General features: G+C 51.4%; 1 protein-coding gene and 5 non-coding genes across 6 annotated transcripts; 4 read left to right on the plus strand and 2 right to left on the minus strand.

Annotated features, from left to right (window-relative positions):
* Positions 1-247: 247 nt before the first annotated feature.
* Positions 248-320, plus strand: TRNAK-UUU (transfer RNA lysine (anticodon UUU)). Its single transcript has one exon. It is a non-coding gene; the product is annotated as a tRNA-Lys (tRNA).
* Positions 321-836: 516 nt separating this feature from the next.
* Positions 837-908, plus strand: TRNAQ-CUG (transfer RNA glutamine (anticodon CUG)). The gene has a single exon. It is a non-coding gene; the product is annotated as a tRNA-Gln (tRNA).
* A 483-nt stretch (positions 909-1391) lies between these two features.
* Positions 1392-1473, minus strand: TRNAL-UAG (transfer RNA leucine (anticodon UAG)). Its single transcript has one exon. It is a non-coding gene; the product is annotated as a tRNA-Leu (tRNA).
* Positions 1474-1665: 192 nt separating this feature from the next.
* HES7 (hes family bHLH transcription factor 7) lies at positions 1666-5092 on the minus strand. Its single transcript, XM_004058539.4, has 3 exons — positions 4107-5092; positions 3419-3506; positions 1666-3113 (listed from the first exon to the last, which is right to left on the minus strand). The coding sequence occupies exons 1-3, from the start codon at positions 4338-4340 to the stop codon at positions 2647-2649; spliced, it is 789 nt and encodes a 262-aa protein (XP_004058587.4). The 5' UTR covers positions 4341-5092; the 3' UTR covers positions 1666-2646.
* On the plus strand, positions 1999-2087 carry TRNAR-UCU (transfer RNA arginine (anticodon UCU)). The gene is given in 2 exon segments: positions 1999-2035; positions 2052-2087. It is a non-coding gene; the product is annotated as a tRNA-Arg (tRNA).
* A 1726-nt stretch (positions 5093-6818) lies between the features above and the next one.
* TRNAG-GCC (transfer RNA glycine (anticodon GCC)) lies at positions 6819-6889 on the plus strand. The gene has a single exon. It is a non-coding gene; the product is annotated as a tRNA-Gly (tRNA).
* The last annotated feature ends 12075 nt before the right edge of the window (positions 6890-18964 follow it).

The raw sequence follows: 18964 nt of genomic DNA on the forward strand, positions 1-18964 counted from the left end.
GCCGGTTCCGGCGCCGCACTGTTCCAGCCTCTACTATGGTACAGTCCCTGCGTCCCAGCCTTGGCTGGGGCTCTAAGAACGGGAGGCAGAAAAAGCTCAATCAGCAGCAGGCGAGCTTCACCCGCTGCTTCCAAATCTGTGCCAAAATATTCTATGCTGCACAGATAAAATCCTCTGTCGGTTCTACAAGCCTGGCTTTGCCTATAGAAAACCCTCTTATAAGCAAAGAGTAAAGCATAATTGAAGAGCCCGGATAGCTCAGTCGGTAGAGCATCAGACTTTTAATCTGAGGGTCCAGGGTTCAAGTCCCTGTTCGGGCGGTTTGCTTTTGCTTTTGGGTACCGCACTTCGCATAAAATGGTAACAAAAATAGTTACTAGTTTTTAAAGCTAAGTGAGACAGAAACTTGGTTTCCACAAAATACAGCAAACGACGGTGGAGGGTAATAAACATACTTTAAAACAGTGCAAACGCGAGCCGTATTATCGAATTTACATTTTCTGGTAGCCACATTACAAAGAATAAAAAGCAAGCGAAATTAATTTGACGGATCTATTTTACTTACCCTAATATACCAAAATGTTATTTTAACATATAATCAACATTTTAAAAATATTAATGAAATTTTAAGTCTTTTTGTTTGTACAAAGCCTTCAAAAGAAGATGTGTATTTAGAAGCTGGCAATACATCTGAATTCATATATTTCGCGTGCTCGATAACGGTGTCTACCATATCCAACAGCAGACTTTGTTTTGTTTTCGTTTTAAGTGACGGGTGTGGAAGACACGCAAAATAGAATGTCCAGTAATGCAATCTTATGAGACACCACGAGAGAGGTTCCATGGTGTAATGGTTAGCACTCTGGACTCTGAATCCAGCGATCCGAGTTCAAATCTCGGTGGAACCTTAAAGCTTGTTTTTGTAATATCATCAGCATGTTGAATATTGTTAATTGATGTTCACAGAGGGGATACTCCTATGACCCAAGGTAATACGACAAAAAAAAAAAGTAAACTAGGACACTACCAATTATTTGTGCTTTTCCTACCGGGTAATTGAGTCCTATAACACAGTGTTAAGAGAACATACAATAAATTATTTAAATATGTTGGAAGTTGAGCTAACATTTGAAAACATGTTAAAATAGAGATGTTATGAAGAAACGAAATAATAGAGATGTTATGAAGAAACGAAATATTGCTTCAGCAGTTACCATCAGGTCTTAGCTTGGGGGATGGATGTAGGCCTATGATCTGTCTGGAAGACCAAACACGGAAGATGATGGTGAAACCAATTACCAGGGGAATTCGTAAAATTACTTTCTGCATGTAAATAGGTGAAACCTAGCAGAATTGTAGCAGCTGCTTAATCCACCAGAAAAACTCCGGTCTGGCAGCGGTGGGATTCGAACCCACGCCTCCGAAGAGACTGGAGCCTAAATCCAGCGCCTTAGACCGCTCGGCCACGCTACCTACACAAAAACTTAGCGTTGCCGTTGTCCTCCTAAGAGACTAGAAGGAATGGGGCAAAGCTTAAGAGTGCCAAATTGATTCGTCTCCTTTTCCACATCTTTTAGACTGGAAATGAAGAACCATCGAGACTCTGGACCGCATAGCAGCAGATGGCAGAACAGATAAACGAGAAGAGACAAAAACACACAGAAATTTACAACAAAACTAGTTTATTTGGGTGGGACTATATCCGGGAGTGGGGAGCGCCTGAGCCGGAAACACCCCCCAAGCGGGCAGCCGGAGCTCTGCACTCGCTCGCTCAGCCATTTTCGGTTGCTCTTCCTCCCTGTTTTTTCGACCCATGTGCGCCCTCTCTCTCACCTGGCTAACATGCTTTGCGCCCGCTACCTCTACCTGGCTTGGCCTCTGAGATCCAAACCGCGCCCTCCTGGCATGTCCCGCCCAAGTCCCTTAGCCCCACTCCCCAACCCTGCCCCATTCCCGCTCTAGTACCCGTAAGGTACAAGACGCCACCGCCTGCCGGGTGGCTCTGTGGCGCAATGGATAGCGCATTGGACTTCTAGTTGACGAATAGAGCAATTCAAAGGTTGTGGGTTCGAATCCCACCAGAGTCGATTTTATTTCAATTTTTCCTTTTTATCCGTTTTTTTCTTAAAGGCCCCCATCCCTTCTCCCCCTACCCTATCTCTCTCTTTCCACCTGGTTTCAATTTCGATCTCAGTTCCCGCTCTGCTCTCTTCTTTACTTACCTGTCTGCCCCGGGGCTTGGGCCATGGAGAGCAGGACTGAGGGTGGGAGACAGAAGGGAAGGGAAAGTGGGCGTGGACGTCGAGATAAAGGCAGGCCCCTGGCTCGGGGACACACGGGGATTTAATAACCACTTTATTCCATGCACTAGGGACTCGGGAAGGGACTGGGACTGGGCTGAGGGGCAGAGAGAGTACAATCCTAGACGCAAGGGAGAAGTTGGGGCAGGGAAAAGGGACAGGAACCAGGGAAATATATATTTATATAGATACTCTAATATAGACCACATCTCACCCGCGCGCTGAGCCCGCGCGCCCCACCGCCCTCCCCAACACCTGCTCGCCCGGACGCCCGGGTCCCTCTGCTGCCCTCGGGCTGGAGTCTCTACCCCACCCCTAGACCCCGCCCCCACCCCCCCCGCAAGGCTCAGGGCCAAGGTCTCCAGAAAGCGGGCGGCGGGGGCAGCGGGGCCTTGGGCGCCCCGTCTTGTCTGTGAGGCGGCGGTGGCGGCGGCAGCAGTCCAGTGAGGGGCGCCGGCGCGCCAGAATCCCCCGCGCGCGGGGAGCAGAGGGATGGGGACCATGCGCAGCGCGGGCTAGGGGGGCCCTGGTGCACTGGGGGGCGCTGGTGCAGCGCGGGGCCAAGGGCCGGTGCGGCGGGGTCCAGGGATAGGCGCGGCGCTGGAGGCCTCGGATCTACCGGCTTGGGCCGGGGCGGTTTGGGGCGCAGGTAGCCGTGCAGCGCGGAGAAGAGCTGGGCGCGGGCGGCCGGGCTGGCGTCGTGCGCGAAGGCCGCCAAGCGAAGCAGGCACTCGCGGAAACCGGACAAGTAGCAGCTGGCGAGCGCCTCGGCGTCCTGGACTGGGGACCGGGGAACCCCTGGAGCCGCGGCGGCTGGTGCGGCCGGCGGGAGCACAGGTGGGCAGGGCAGGGGCCCGGCAGGGGTGAGGGAAGGGGCGGGGCGCAGAGATACCAAGGCCGGACAGGCGCACAGAGACAGGAAGCCAGATGGACGGAGAGAGGGAGAAAATGTGGGAGACACAGAGACAGACACGCGCGGGTGTTATTAACCTCGCCTCGGAGCAGAACCGGCCACTCCCCAAGCCCACCATCCACCGCAGGGCCCGCCCGCTGTGCCCCGGCCGGAGCCTCCTGGCGTCCCCCCTCCCTCCCTCCGCTGCCCCACCCCCGCGCTGTACCCGGGGGCTCCACCCGGCTTCGCTCCCTCAAGTAGCCCACGGCGAACTCCAGTATCTCCGCTTTCTCCAGCTTCGGGTTCCGGAGGTTCTACAGACGGGAGGGGAGGGCGCAGAGACAGAAAGGGGTGGGGAGAAAGGGGGAAAGTGGCAGGGGGAAGAAGGGAGGGACGGATGCGGGAGCTGGTGGTGCCCCCGATCGCATTTGCGCACTGCCCACAGAACGCGCGACCAAATGCGGAGTGGAGATGACCAAGGAAAGTCCTGGTCCACCCTGAGACGAAACTGTCCAATCCGAGGGGTTGGAACCAATGCCCAACGCGTGAGGAGGAGATTTGAAACCGCAACCCAGGGAATGAAATTAACCACCCGACATAACAGAAGCTGGCTCATCAGAAGCTGGCTGTGGGGGAGGGGGAAGCGGACACTTAGAGACCCAAAGGGTGAAACTGACCTACCCGGGGAGCGAAATTTACAGAACCAGGCGTGAAACTTACAGACCCGAGGGGTGGCGAAGAAGATCGCGTTCTGAGAGCGAGTGGGGGTCTGGGATGGAATTCCAAAGGCGGGACTCGGGTGAGGATGCCTTGGGGCCAGGGTTGCCAACCAAGCTTGTGTCCCCACCCCAGTGGGAAGCCCTGGGACGCGGAAACGGGAAGCTTGGGGACCTGGAGCTAGCGGAGGGACTGACCTGGTCCCGGGTCCGCTCCAGCAGCAGCAGCCTCAGCTCTTCCAGGCTGCGGTTGATGCGGTCCCGGCGCCGCTTCTCCACAAGCGGCTTGAGCATCTGCGACCAGCGAGAAAAGGAGAGCGGGCCGACCAGACCGAGACTCAGTGCGGCCGTCCCGGCGTCGGATCCCGCCGCTGGGAGAGCCCGGCTTCCACCCCGGCCCCAAGACCCCAGATTGCCTAGGGCCGGCCCCATTCGATCCCTCTCCGCTCCCCCTCCCAATGCCCCTAGATCAGTTTCTGTAGCTCGCCTCCCCGGATCTTCGCATTCTCCTCTCTCAGTCTCGTCCTCCCTCCTCCCCTCTCTGTGTCTCTCCTCCTCTTTTCTCTCTACGTCTCCGTCTGGTGCAGTTTCTCTTTGTCTCAGTGGAGAACTTTGGGGACTCTCTGCGCGCACGCACGTGCGCCGCACGGTGCCGGGCTCAGACCTGGCGGCCCTGAGTATAGAAAGGGAGATACCTAGCGCGACCGCGCCGCCTCTTCTCCCTCAAAACCCTCCAGGCCTTCACCTTCTCCACGGTTCTCCTAAAATCTTCCACCAGTCTGGGGCCTCTGGAACCAACGCCCCGGGACCTTCTGTACGAGACCGCCTTGGGCCAGCCCCGCCCGGCTCACAGCCAGAGTGGAGCAAGTGCCTATCCTCTTCTCTTTTCGTTCCCACCCTCCTCCCTTGGCTCTGCCCTCTAATTGCTTATTTTACTCCAACACCGGCCCCCTCCCCAGGCCACAAGGTGCCGACACCCATTACCGAGGCCCCTAGTCCTATGTTTCCGCCGCCCACTCAGGTCTGGCTCTGACCCCTGTCCCCTTCTTCATATTTTGCAGCTTCCTCTCCAGCTTCTGGCTCCTGGAGTTCTGGAGCACCGCTGCCCTTCCACCCCTGCGTCCCCTGCCTCTCTCCAGACAGACGGCGTCAGGGGCCCAGTCCCCTGGCCAAACCAGGGACCTCTGCTCCCTCCCCTCCCGCCTCTCACCTTGGGGCCGTCCCTATTCTCAGCTCGATCCCGGGTGACCATTGCTCCTCCGGACCCCGTGTGGACCGGATCCCTGCTCGCCTGGAGCCTTATATTCCGCGGCCCAAGGGTAGGAGGGATAGGACCCGACCCCGCCCCCTTCGACATCCAGATTCTGCCCCTCTAGGACCCGGCACGAGGCTCCCGGAAAGAGGAGGAGTGAAGGGGGGAGGGGAAGGAGAGAAACTGGCCTGGGAGTGTGGGAAGTGAGGGGTGAATGGGGGCACTGGCTGGTTTACGGACCATAAGGCTGTATAAGGAGGCGGGACCCAGCTGAAAGGAGGAGGCTATTGGGGCAGAGCTCGCTTGGGGATGAAATTCAGAGTTCCTCCAGAATTGCAGCTTTCTGGGAGGCTTACTGTACCCTCACTAACCCTGAAATAGAAGTTAGCACTTCTCAGCCCCCAGGCTGAATTTTATACATCATCTCCGAAGTTCGCTTCCTAGTCGAGACAGGGAGCAACCCGAGTGCGCTGGGTGAATCTGTCCGACTCAACCGAAGCTCTGCCGGGAGGTTGGAGAGGCGCTCTCTTCTATCTAAGCCAGTTACATTCAAGTCCGCGAACATCTGCGCGCCCACTATGCGGACAGGGCACTTGTCTAGGCTCGGGAGAGTCATAGTGAGATACGCAGGAGAGACCCAGCTTATCCCTGCAGGATCTAATGGAAAAGACCATGTGACACCAAGTAGCTATTACAGAAGCCCAGTAAAGTAGGTGCTCCGGGAAAAGGTCTCCTTGAGGATGGCTGGACTGAGGAGGATCTTCAAGGCAGAGGGAGCAAGTCTTTGAAACATAGGTATGAGTGGAGAGGTCTTTCCACTTACAGTACAAGTATTTGATTCAAAACTAGTCATAGGAGATTCAGGAGTGTGGCTGATAGGACACCTCACGCAAGTGTGCCCGCATTGCTTGCTTCTGGAGGCCCCTGGTGACTGTAGGGTAGCAGGGAGCAGGCAGTTTACTAAGGGGAAAGCAAGAGATATAAAAAAGGGATCAACACCCACCTCAAACCAAGAGCATGACCCTCCGCAGAACGATGCCTGACCACTCGAGGGCTTCAGGACAAAGTGTCTGAGAAGATAAATCAGAAACTGAAGGGAACAGCCAGGTTGCCAGGGATAAAGACACGGAACGACAGGGTTGCAGACCGAGACGGAAGATAGCTGTGAAATCAGAGACCAATGGGGTTTCCTTCAAGCCCTCCCAACGGCCCTCCGCACCTTGGTTTTGTCACGGAGCCTTTCTTGCCATAGCCCGAGCCGGGAGAGGCACAGACCTTGAGGAGGGGGCACCCATTTGGGATCAGGGCCCCCAGCACATCCCACCTCTCCGTCCTTCAGCCAAATGGGAACGCAAATGTGTGTCCCCATCAGCCCCCGCCGCCCCCCTCCTTGGGAACCTGGGCTCGGGCTGAGTTTTTCTCACCTGCACGCGAGGCTGGGGGCCCCCGGCTGTTCGCACCCGGGTGTGGGGCCGCCCCTGGCCATATGGGTCGGCTTTATGGCCCGGTGGCCGGATCCGGACGAGAGGAAGGATGACTTGGCGCTCCACCCACGTCAACCATTCGGGACCACTTCTCTGGCCTACACCGTTGCCTGTCCGGGTCCGCCTCAGCCTCTTACAATCTCAGATAGGATCCCAGCAAAAACTGTAAGCTGCGCATTGGTGGTTCAGTGGTAGAATTCTCGCCTGCCACGCGGGAGGCCCGGGTTCGATTCCCGGCCAATGCACGAGTATGGTTATCTTTTCTCACCTCCAAAAAAAGGATGATATATTTGGTAGCATTTCCAAGAAACATCTTCACTTAAATATTTCTACCAAATATTAATCTTAACCTTTTGACTATAGCAGAGTTTGCAGCCCCAGGCCTAAACTCCGATTCCGCACGCCCTCGCACTCCCCTCCTCCCAGCCTGGGGGTCCTGCAGCCTCCACACCCCCCTCCCTCCGCCCCCGGCCCGCACCTCCGCAGGCGTGACCCTGAGAAAGGACACAGTGCTCGGATCTCGGCCCCCCGCGGGGGAGGGGCCAGGTCTCCCCGCCCCCCACTCTACATCCCTTGTTCTTTCCACCTCTCTTCCTCTCTTACTTTCCGTTCTCTCTGAAGCACGCTTCCTTTTCTTAAGTCTATGGGTCTATGCCTTTTTTGTCTCGCCTGCTTTCCGGGTCTCTGAGTGTCTCTTAGCTCCTCCATCTCTGTATCTCTCACGTTTTTTCCAGATCTTCAGCGACTACTGCCCTGGGTCTCTCTGGTGTCGGTGGTCTCCTCCCTCCGCATCTCTGATTCCGCGTCTCTCCGCGTCTTGGCGTCTGCATCTCCGCCTCTGGCTCTCTCGGGTCTCTGTTATCTCGTCGTCTCTCCAAGTCTCTGTCGCCTCCCGGGACTCTGCGCTCCCACGCTCCTGCCATCCCCTGGGAAGCTCGCTGACACTTCCAGGTTCCTGCCACCTCCCCTCCCCGCCCCTTCCCGGCCGCTTTGATCCCGCACGCGTCGGGCCCGAGGGCGGGCGGGTGGGCGCTCAGCCACCTGCGGCGACCACTTGTGAGCGGGGCGGGCCGGGCCGGCTGGGCGGGGCGGCGGGGCTCCCCGCGGTCCGCTCCCTTCCGGCGCTCTCCGCCTCCCACCGCTCGCCTCCTCCTGGCTCTGTCCGCGGTCGCTGCTGGGGCCTGTGGGCTCGGGGCTCAGGTTCGCTGAGTGAATCTGCTTCTCGGCCTTAGTCTATCTGGGTCTCTCTCTCTGGAACTCACCCTGGAGCTGTCCCTCCCGTTTCTTTCAACCTGTTTTATTTGCGCCAGGGTCTGGGTCTCTGTCTCGTCCTCGGATTGTATCTGTGACTGCCAATGCTCTGTTCTTAGCGCTAAGTAGTAACCGTGGCCTCCAGAAGGAAACTGTTAAAAAAAAAATGCATCTCTCTATATGCCTGTGTGCGCAGCTGCTGGATTTATTCGGTCAGCCCATATTTATGGGGTGCCTCCTGTGTGCCGAGTACTGTAAGGAGTACATTGGGTCTGGGCCTTCCTGAAGCTTATATTACAGTGGGAAGGACAGACAATAACTACGAAAGCAAAAAATAACATAAGATAGCTTCAGATGGTTATAAGGCTGTGGGAAGGAAACAACAACAACAACAACAAAAAAAGGTCATGGCGATGACTTGAAAGTGAAGGGCTACTTTACTCCGGGTGGTAAGAGACAGCCTCTATGAAGAAGTGGTATTTGATGCCAGCGTAGTCAGCAGCCTTGAGTCCAGGCAAAAGGATCTGCAAGTACAGGCTCTGAGGCAGGAGAGCTATTTGCCAGTGGGAGCTGGAGAAAGAGGTCCGGCGAACCCGGGATGGAGGATTTGCAGAGTGGCAGAGATCAGATTGGAGAGTCAGGCGTAGCCCATCCCACAGGATCTTGGAGAGTATTGAAGGAGTTTGGATTATAACGGCAATTGGAAGCCAGTGGAGGGTTTTCATCAGCAAAGTTATATTCTCTGACTTATGTTTTAAAAGATCACTTTGGGGCCAGGCGCGGTGGCTCACGCCTGTAATCTCCGCACTTTGGGAGGCCGAGGCAGGTGGATCACCTGAGGTCAGGAGTTCGAGACCAGCCTGACAACATGGGAAACCCCGTCTGTACTAAAAATACAAAAATTAGCCGGGCGTGGTGGCACACGCCTGTAATCCCAGCTACTCTAGAGGCTGAGGCAGGAGAATCGCTTGAACCCGGGAGGCGGAGTTTGCAGTGAGCCGAGATCGCGCCACTGCACTCCAGCCTGGGTAACAGAGCGAGACTCCGTCTCAAAATAATAATAATAATTAATAAGATCACTTTGGACCGGACGCTGTGGCTCACGCCTGTAATCCCAGCACTTTGGGTGGCTGAGTCAGGCGGATCGCTTGAGCCCAGGAGTTCAAGACCAGCCTGGCCAACATGGCAAAACCCTGTCTCTATTAAAAATACAAAAATTAGCCGGGAGTGATGGCGTGCGCCTGTAATCCCAGCTACTTGGGAGGCTGAGGCAGGAGAATCGCTTGAACCCGGGAGGCGAGATTGCAGTGAGCCGAGATCGCACCACTGCACTCTAGCCTGGGCAACAGACCCAGACTCTGTCTCAATGAAATAAAAAAGAAAAAAGAAAAAAAAATTAGCCAGGGGTGATGGTCCGCGCCTGAGAGGGGAGGTTGCAGTGAGCCAAGATCGCGCCACTGCTCTACAGCCTGGGCGACAGAGCGAGACTCTAGATAGATAGATAGATAGATAGATAGATAGATAGATAGATAGATAGATAGATAGATAGATAGATAGATAAAATTAAAAGATCGCTTTTGTTGCTATTTGGAGAATGAAGGCAGAGGGCTCATTTAGGGAGCTGAAGCAGTCTTTTAGGCAATGCCTTGAGGTGGTGGTGGGGAGAGAAAACATGAAGGGGTTACTCCTAGGTCTTTGTCTTAGGTACAGTCATGTATTTGCTTAACGTGTGGATATATTCAAAGAAATGCGTTGCTAGGCAATTTCATTATTCAGACATCACAGAGTGTAGTGATGTAAACCTAGATGGTAGAGCCTTCTACACACCCAGGCTACACTGTACAGCCTATTGTGCTCCTAGGCTGCAAACCTGTACAGCTACAGCATGGTACTGTACTGAATACTGGAGGCCATTGTACACAATTGTAAGCATTTGTGTACCTAAAAGGTAACGCATGACACTACAATGTTATGATAGCTATGCCATCTTTGGGTAATAGGAATTTTTCGGGTTTTTTTTTTCTTTTTGTTTTGAGGCAAAGTCTCACTCAGTTGCCCAGGCTGGAGTGCAGTGGGGCGATCCCGGCTCACTGCAACCTCCGCCTGCCGGGTTCAAGCGATTCTCCTGCCTCAGGCTCCCGAGTAGCTGGGATTACAGGCCCGTGCCACCACACCCCGCTAACTTTTGTATCTTTAGTAGAGACGGGGTTTCACCATGTTGCTCAGGCTGGTCTCGATCTCCTGACCTCGTTATCTGCCAGCCTCGGCCTCCCAAAGTGCTTATCACCGCGCCTGGCGATAAGGATTTTTTTTTTTAGCCCCATTATAATCTTGCTCTTGTTGCCCAGGACGGAGTGCAATGGTGGGATCTCGGCTCACTGCAACCTCTGCCTTCCGGGTTCAAGCGATTCTGCTGCCTCAGCCTCTCGAATAGCTGCTCGAATAGCTGGGATTACAGGCATTAGCCACCACGCCCGGCTAATTTTTGTATTTTTAGTAGAAACAGGGTTTCACCATGTTGGCCAGGCTGGTATTGAACTTCTGACCTCAAGTGATCTGCCCGCCTTGGCCTCCCAAAGTGCTGGGATTACAGGCGTGAGCCATTGCATCCGGCAATCCCCATTATAATCATATGTATATATGCAGTCCATCATTGACCAAAACATTGTTATGCAGCGCATGGCTGTAACTGGGTAGACGGTGGTGGTGGCTTTTAACTGAGATGGGAGAACCTGTGGGGTCGGGGAGAGGTTTAGGAAGAGAAATCAAGCATTATACTTTAGCCATATTAGTTAAGACATCCTGGCCAGGCGCGGTGGCTCACGTCTGTAATCCCAGCACTTTGGGAGGCCGAGACGGGTGGATCACGAGGTCAGGGGTTTGAGATCAACCTGGCCAACATGGTGAAACACCGTCTCTACTAAAAATACAAAAACTAGCCGGGTATGGTGGCATGCGCCTGTGGTCTCAGCTACTCCAGAGGCTGAGGCAGGAGAATCTCTTGAACCCGGGAGGCAGAGGTTGCAGTGAGCCTAGACTGCGCCATTGCACTCCAGCCTCGGCAACAGAGGAAGACTCCGCTCAAAAAAAAGATATCTAAGTGGAGGTCACACATAGGTTAGGGATATACAAGTTTGGGGATCAGAGCTGGAGGGTAAATATGCTGGAGTGATTGGGAGATAGACGTCTTTTAATGCTATAAGACTGGAGCACCTAGAGAGAAAATGTGGCGGGAAAAGACTGAACATGGGCCGGGTGTGTTGGCTCATGCCTGTAACCTTAGCACTTTGGGAGGCTGAGGCGGGTGGATCACCTAAGGTCAGGAGTTCGAGGCCAGCCTGCCCAACATGACAAAATCCCGTCTCCACAAAAAATAGAAAAATTAGCCGGGCATAGTGACGCACGCCTGTAGTCCCAGCTACTCAGGAGGCTGAGGCAGGAGAATCGTTTGAGCCCGGGAGGCCCAGGTTGCAGTGAGCCGAGATTGGGCCACTGCACTCCAGCCTGGGCATGAGAATCTGTCTCAAACAAACAAAAAAAGAAAAAAGAATAAGAAGAAAAGAAAAGGCTGAACATGGACCTCTGGGGCACCCCAACACCTAGAGATTGGTTGAGGAGGAAGAATTGGCAACGGAGACTAGAGTGGTCACAGAAGCAACAGGAAAACCAGGGGGAGTGGGGTGTTCTGGAAATCCAGAAAAGAGGGTGTATGAAGAAGGAGATTTTGCTATCTATTCCACAGCATGGTTAGTAATAACGTATTGTATATTATGAAATTATTAAAAGTCTATTTTAAATGTTCTCACCACGAAAAAATAAATAGATGAGGTGATGGATGTGTTAATTAGCTTGATTTAATCATTCTACAATGTATCCTTATATGGAAACATCACATTTTACCCCATAAATATATATAATTATTTGTCAATTAAAAATAATAAGTGAGGCCGGGCTCAGTGGCTCACACCTGTAATCCCAGCACTTTGGGAGGGTGAGGTGGGCAGATCAGGAAGTCAGGAGATCAAGACCATCCTGGCTAACACGGTGAAACCCCGTCTATACTAAAAATACAAAAAAGATTAGCCAGGCATGGTGGCAGGCACCTGTGATCCCAGCTACTCGGGAGGCTGAGGCAGGAGAATGGTGTGAACCCCGGATGCCCAGCTTGCAGTGAGCTGAGATAGTGCTGCTGCATGCTAGCCTGGGCAACAGAGCAAGACTCCATCTCAAAAATAATAATAATAATAATAATAATAATAAGTGAATGAACACTTTTTTCTTTTTTAACCTGTATCCAACAAGAATAAGTAATTTTTTCCTTTTTCTTTTTTCTTTTTTTGAGACAGAGTCTCAAAAGTCTATTTTAAATGTTCTCACTACGAAAAAATAAGTAGATGAGGTGACGGATGTGTTAATTAGCTTGATTTAATCATTCTACAATGTATCCTTATATGGAAACATCACATTTTACCCCATAAATATATATAATTATTTGTCAATTAAAAATAATAAGTGAGGCCGGGCGCAATGGCTCACACCTGTAATCCCAGCACTTTGGGAGGCTGAGGTGGGCAGATCTCAAAAAAAAAAAAAAAAAAATTAGCCGGGCATGGTGGTGGTGCCTGTAATCCCAGCTTCTCGGGAGGCTGAGGCAGGAGAATTGCTTGAACCCGGGAGGCGGAGGTTGCGGTGAGCCGAGATTATGCCACTGCACTCCAGCCTGGGCAACAGCAAGACTCCGTCTCAAAAAAAAAAAATTGTGCATACCTTCGGCATTTCACTGCAACTGACAAAGGCCAGTCTCTACTCTGGCTGCTCCTGCGGCCCGTCCATCACATCACCACTCATCCCCAGTGTTAGAGTGGCTGGCTGTGAGCATTTTGGGGGATCTAGCTGTGGAGAAGGTGAGTTGGATTTGCGGGATACATTTAGATGATTTGTAGTCACTTCCATATATAGTTCTTTTTTGTTTTGGGGTTTTGGGGTTTTTGTTTGTTTGTTTTGCTTTGTTTTTGAGACAGGGTGTCTTGATCTGTCTGTCCCCCCGGCTGAAGTGCAGTGGTGAGACTGCAGCCTCAACCTCCAGGGCTCAAGCAATCCCCCTACATCAGCCTCTGGAGTAGCTGGAACAACAGATATGCACCACCACACCCAGGTATTTTTTTTTTTAATTTTTATTTTTTGTGAGACTGGGGTCTCACTATGTTGCCCAGGCTTGTCTCAAGTGATCTTCCCATCTTGGCCTCCTAAAGTGCTAGGATTACAGGCATGAGCCACGGTTCTCAGCCAATATTGAGTTAAGTTAGCCTCCTCGTCTAGGGTGGGAATGGCTTCCAGCGATACTCCTATTTCCTTTGCCCAGTCACTAGGCTTCATGCTGGAAGTGTGCAGGGCCAGAGGACACATGTGATATGAATGTCTGATGGCTCTTGACATTATGAGTCATGGGTGGTAGAGGAGAAACAAGATTTGAAATATAGAGAGTTAGCAGCTAGTCTATGGAAAGTGCTATAGAGGTGTGTGGGCAGTAAGTACTACAAATAGCTGGCTGGGCGCAGTGGCTCACATCTGAATCCCAGCACTTTGGGAGGTCAAGGCAGGTGGACTGCTTGAGTCCGGGAGTTTGAGACCAGCCTGGGCAACACGGTGAAACCTATCTCTGCTAAAAATACAACAACAACAAAAAAAAAAATTAGCCAGGTGTAGTGGCCTGTTCCTGTTTCAGCTACTTGGAAGGCTGAGGTGAGAGAATCACCCTAGCTGGGGAAGTCGAGGCTGCAGTGAGCTGTAATTGTGCCACTGCACTCCAGCCTGGGCAACAGGAGTGAGACCTTGTCTCAAAGAAAAAAAATTAAAACTGTTAAGTTATTTTTCTGGACAGTGTGAAATTTTTGCCTTTTATTTTATTTTATTTTTACTTATTTATTTTTGAGACGGAGTCTTGCTCTGTCGCCCAGGCTGGAGAGCAATGGCGCCATCTTGGCTCACTGCAACCTCCGCCTCCTGGGTTCAAGCGATTCTCCTGCCTCAGCCTCCTGAGTAGCTGGGATTACAGGCGCGTGCCACCACGCCCAGCTAATTTTTGTATTTGTAGTAGAGATGGAGTGTCACCATGTTGGTCAGGCTGGTCTCGAACTCCTGACCTCATGATCCGCCCGCCTCAGCCTCCCAAAGTGCTGGGATTACAAGCATGAGCCACCGCTCCCGGCCTTTGTCACCTTTTAAAATTCGTAAGTTGTTGCCATCTCTCATTTCACTCTAAATATTACTTTTTGTACCTAATTTTGTACTTTTACCCCCTTTTTTTTTCTTTTTTGAGATGAGGGTCTCAATATGTTGCCCAGGGTGGTCTCAAACTCTTGGCCTCAAGCGATCCTCTGGCCTTGGCTTCCCAAAGCGCTGGGATTCTAGGCCTGTGCCACAACACCTGGCCATATTTTTCCTTAAACACTTAAATAGTTGTTTCCCTCCCCACCTCCCCCTTCTAAATCATTTAAGCTTCAGACTCCCGGACCTAGGGCTGGGTAATTTTCTGGAGCTCGTTGGTCCAGTGCAGATGTGGCCTATGGAGATGTTCTCCCACTCCTATCCCCAGCGTATCTGTGTCACAGAGGGTCAGTGGGGGTCTCCGTGTGGTTGCACGCCTCTGTGTCAGCGTGGGCCTGACACAGTTTGTGGCTGTGTCCATTTATACCGTGGCCTAATGGCGTGTGTGTGGACGTCTGAGCCTCCAGCCTCTTCCTGGCTGCCCTTTCAACAGTGGGCCACACTGGGGCTTGGGGGAGGGGAGCTCGTGTCCCACGTGCGCTGGGCTTAAGGAACGCAGGGGGTGGGGAAGGAACAGAGTAGCCGGTAGAGCGTCCCAGCCTCCCCTCCCCCATTGTGAAGTCTCTCCAGTCCTGATTTCCAAGACTTAGCTCCTCCCACTTCAGTTCTTCAAAAGGAAGGCTGGTTTCCTGGGAGCCCCTGGGCCCTGGGTAGAGGGAGTTCCTGGAGGGTTGGGTCCTGGGGGATTGGGGGTTGGGAAGTAAGAGGACCAGGACCCTGGGCCAAGGAAAGACCAGGATAGACGCTCTCCAGGCCCGCAAGGCAAACTTAACGTCTTGCTCCGCTCAGCTTGCCTTGGGTGGCAAAATCAAAGAAAAGAGAAGGGGCAGCACAGACCCAGGCAGAGAAAACAGGGCAGTGAAACCACTTAAGGAACTTAAAGCCCCACAAACACAAAAGGTCTGGATCCCTGAACCTCCTTTATTCTTCAGCACATATTTATAGGGTGCATACTGTGGGCCTCGATCTGTCCTAGGCCCTGGGGATATAGCCCCAAAAGAAACAGACAATGATCTCTGCCCTTATGAGTCATACATTCTTTTAGGGGAAACAGTCAATGTACATTATACAAAGCAAATCATTTGTTAGATGGTTATTTATAGAAATAAATTAAGCTTGGGTGGGGCGCAGTGGCTCAGGCCTGTAATCCCAGCATTTTGGGAGGCCGAGGCGGGCAGATCACCTGAGGGCAGGAGTTCGAGACCAGCCTGGCCAACATAGTGAAACCCCCGTCTCTACTAAAAATACAAAAAGTAGCCGGGTGTGGTGGCGCATGCCTGTAGTCCCAGCTACTCGCGAGGCTAAAGCAGGAGAATCACTGGAACCCGGGAGGCGGAGGTTGCAGTAAGCCGAGATCTAGCCACTCCACTCTATCCTGAGAGACAGAGCTAGATTTCATCTCAAAAAAAAAAAAAGAAAGAAAGAAAAGAAAAAAATCAATCAGAGAAGGGGAGTGGAGAGTGAGAATTGTAATTTTAGATGTCATCAGGGACGATCAGTGAAGGATTCATTGAGAAGGCGAAATCGAAGTGATGACTGGGCAGGTTATGGGATAACTGGGGAAGAACATTTCAGGCAGAGGGAACTGCTAGCACAAAAGCCCTGAGGTGGCAATATGTCTGGCATTTTCAGACTTTCAGAAATTTTGCAAGAATAGTACAAAGAATATTTATTTATTTATTCATTTTTTGAGACAGGGACTCGCTCTGTTGCCTAGGCTGGAGTGCAGTGGTGCCATCGTAGCTCACTGCAGCCTTGAACTGTTGGGCTCAAGTGATCCTCCTCAATCTCCCAAGTAGCTAGGATTATGGGTGTACACCGAAAGGCCTGGCTAATCTTTTTATTTTTTGTAGAGATGGGGATCTCACTATGTTGCCCAGGCTAGTCTAGAACTCCTGGGCTCAATCAATCCTCCAAAACTCCAGGATTTGCACAGGCATGAGCCACTGCGCTTTATTTATTTATATCAGTATTACTTTTGGGTTTTTATTTTATTCATTTATTAGAATCCATCACAATCTTTATTTTAATGCTCAAATTGTCCCAGATTTAGCCAATGGGAGCCCCTTTGGCTGCAGACCCTAGCTGCTGTCTTTTTTGATACATACCCAACATTCTTTGAGCATTTCTTTAGATTCTGGTGCAACAAAATGTTCCAAGATCATCTTGTAATTCTTCAGCCCCAGTCCTGGAATCAGCCTCGTCTCTAAGGAGTCCTGGTTCATTTTAGCACAGAATGGCATTTAGTAACCAAGATCTGGGCATTTAGTATGGGATATCATTGTTTCTAGGCTCACTCAGTGGACAGAGCTAGGAAATATGTGTATGTGTATATGTTGTGTATGTGTATATATTTATTATATTTATTCCTGTATCTGTACACATAAAAACCATGAATTCATATTGATACCTCCATTAGAAGACTTCAAAGAGAAATGACAGAATCCGATTTATGTTTCTTTGCGTGTTTGTTTATTTTTGAGACGGAGTCTCACTCTGTCGCCCAGGCTGGAGTGCAGTGGCATGATCTCAGCTCACTGCAACCTCCGCCTCCCAGGTTCAAGCGATTCGTCTGCCTCAGCCTCCCGAGTAGCTGGGACTATAGGTGCACGCCACCATGCCCGGCTAATTTTTGTATTTTTAGTAGAGATAGGGTTTCACCATATTGACCAGGCTGATCATCCACCCGCCTTGGCCTCCCAGGTGCTGGGATTACAGGTGTCAGCCACCGCGCCTGGTCCCTGATTTATGTTTTAAAAGGATCAATCTACCCAATATATTAAGAGTAGAGGCCAGCCAGGAGCGGTGGCTCACGCCTGTAATCCCAGCACTTTGGGGGGCCGAGGCGGGTGGATCAAGAGGTCTAGAGATCGAGACCATCCTGGCCAACATGGCGAAACCCCGTCTCTACTAAAAATACAAAAATTAGCCGGGCATGGTGGTGCGCGCCTATAGTCCCAGCTACTCGGGCAGCTGAGGCAGGAGAATCGCTTGAATCTGGGAGGCGGAGCCGTGCAGTGAGCCGAGATCGTGCCATTGCACTCCAGCCTGGGTGACAGAGCCAGACTCCGTCTCAAAAAAAAAAAAAAAAAAAAAAAAAAGACTAGAGGCCAGGCGTGGTGGCTCACACCTGTAATCCCAGCACTTTGGGAGGCTGGGTGGGGGGGTGTGGATCACTTGAGGTCAGGAGTTCGAGACCAGCCTGGGCAACATGGTAAAACCCCCATTTCTACTAAAAATACAAAATTTAGCTGGGCGTGGTGGTGCACACCTGTAGTCCCAGCTACTTGGGAGGCTGAGGTATGAGAATCACTTGAACTCAGGAGGCTGCAGTGAGCCCAGATCACGCCACTGCACTCCAGTCTTGGAGGCAGAGCAAGACCCTGTCTCAAAAAAAAAAAAAAAAAAAAAAAAAAAAAAGTAGACTCTGGAACTAGCCAGGAAATAACTTAGGGGGTATTGCAATAATCTAGGTGAGAGATGAGGGTGGCTTGGACCATGGTGTAATGGCAAATAGTCAAATGTTAGACTTTTTTCTTTTTTTGTTTGAGACAGGGTCTCATTCCATCACCCAGGCTAGAGTTCAGTGGTGTAATCACTGCTCACTGCAGCCTCAACCTCCTGGGCTCAAGTGATACTCCCTCTTCAGCCTCCCAAATAGCTAGGACAACAAGCATGCTCAGCTAATTTTTTTTTTTTTTTTTAATCTTCACAGAGACTGGGGTCTTGTTATGTTGCTCAGGCTGGTCCTGAACTCCTGGACTCAAGAGATCCTCCTGCCTTGGCCACCCAAAGTGCTGGGATTACAGGTGTGAGCCACCACACCTGACCCTAACATATTTTAATTAGAAATTGCTCATTTGATGTACAGTGGGAGAGAAAGAGAACAATCAGGGATGATGCTAAGGTTTTTAGTCTAAATAACTGAAGGAATGGAATTTCCATTTATTGAGATGAAAGGACCACAGGTGAGGTTTGGGGAAGAAGCCTAGGAGTTTGGTTTGCACTTTTTTTTTTTTTTTTTTTTTTCTGAGACGGAGTTTCACTCTTTTTGCCCAGGCTGGAGTGCAATGGCCCGATCTCGGCTCACCGCAACCTCCGCCTCCCGGGTTCTAGTGATTCTCCTGCCTCAGCCTCCCGAGCATCTGGGATTACAGGCATGTGCCACCACGCCCGGCTAAGTTTCTGTTTTTAGTAGAGACGGGGTTTCTCCATGTTGGTTGGGCTAGTCTCGAACTCCCGACCTCAGGTGATCCGCCCGCCTCGGCCTCCCAAAGTGCTGGGATTACAGGCACGAGACACCGCGCCCGGCCTTGGTTTGCACATTTTAAGTTTGTGATCTGTATTAGCTTTTTCCAAGTGTAGATGATATGTGGGCAATAATATATAAGCATCTGTAACTCGGCGGGGAGTTCTGGAGGTGGAGATGAAAATCTGGGATGTATTAATGTATTACCTGATATTTAAAGCCATGAAACTGGAAATGACCAAGGTAGTGGGTACAGATAGAGAAGAGGTTGGAAAATTGAGCCTTGGGAACAGTCCAACATTTAGAGATCCAGAAGGTGAGGAACAGCAAAGAAGTCTGAGAATAAGCTGCTGATGAAGTAGAAGGAATATCAGAAGGGCGTAGTGTCCTAGAAGGCAAGCGAAGAGTGTTTCTAATGGAAGAGTGAGCATCGGTATCAGCTGCCACGAAGTAATGGTCAATAGATTTAGCAATGTGATGATCATTCGGCAAC

This window comes from Gorilla gorilla, chromosome 19 (genome assembly GCF_029281585.2).
Source record: "Gorilla gorilla gorilla isolate KB3781 chromosome 19, NHGRI_mGorGor1-v2.1_pri, whole genome shotgun sequence".
NCBI classification, from domain to species: domain Eukaryota; kingdom Metazoa; phylum Chordata; class Mammalia; order Primates; family Hominidae; genus Gorilla; species Gorilla gorilla.

Excerpts from the sequence above, each read along its gene's own strand:
- HES7 (XM_004058539.4), bottom strand. The coding sequence starts at position 4,340 with ATGGGGCCGGCCCTAGGCAATCTGGGGTCTTGGGGCCGGGGTGGAAGC. Across the intron at positions 3,507-4,106 it reads TGGAGCGGACCCGGGACCAG|AACCTCCGGAACCCGAAGCT; the intron begins GTCAGTCCCTCC and ends TCCCGTCTGTAG. Across the intron at positions 3,114-3,418 it reads AAGCCGGGTGGAGCCCCCGG|CCGCCGCGGCTCCAGGGGTT; the intron begins GTACAGCGCGGG and ends CGGCCGCACCAG.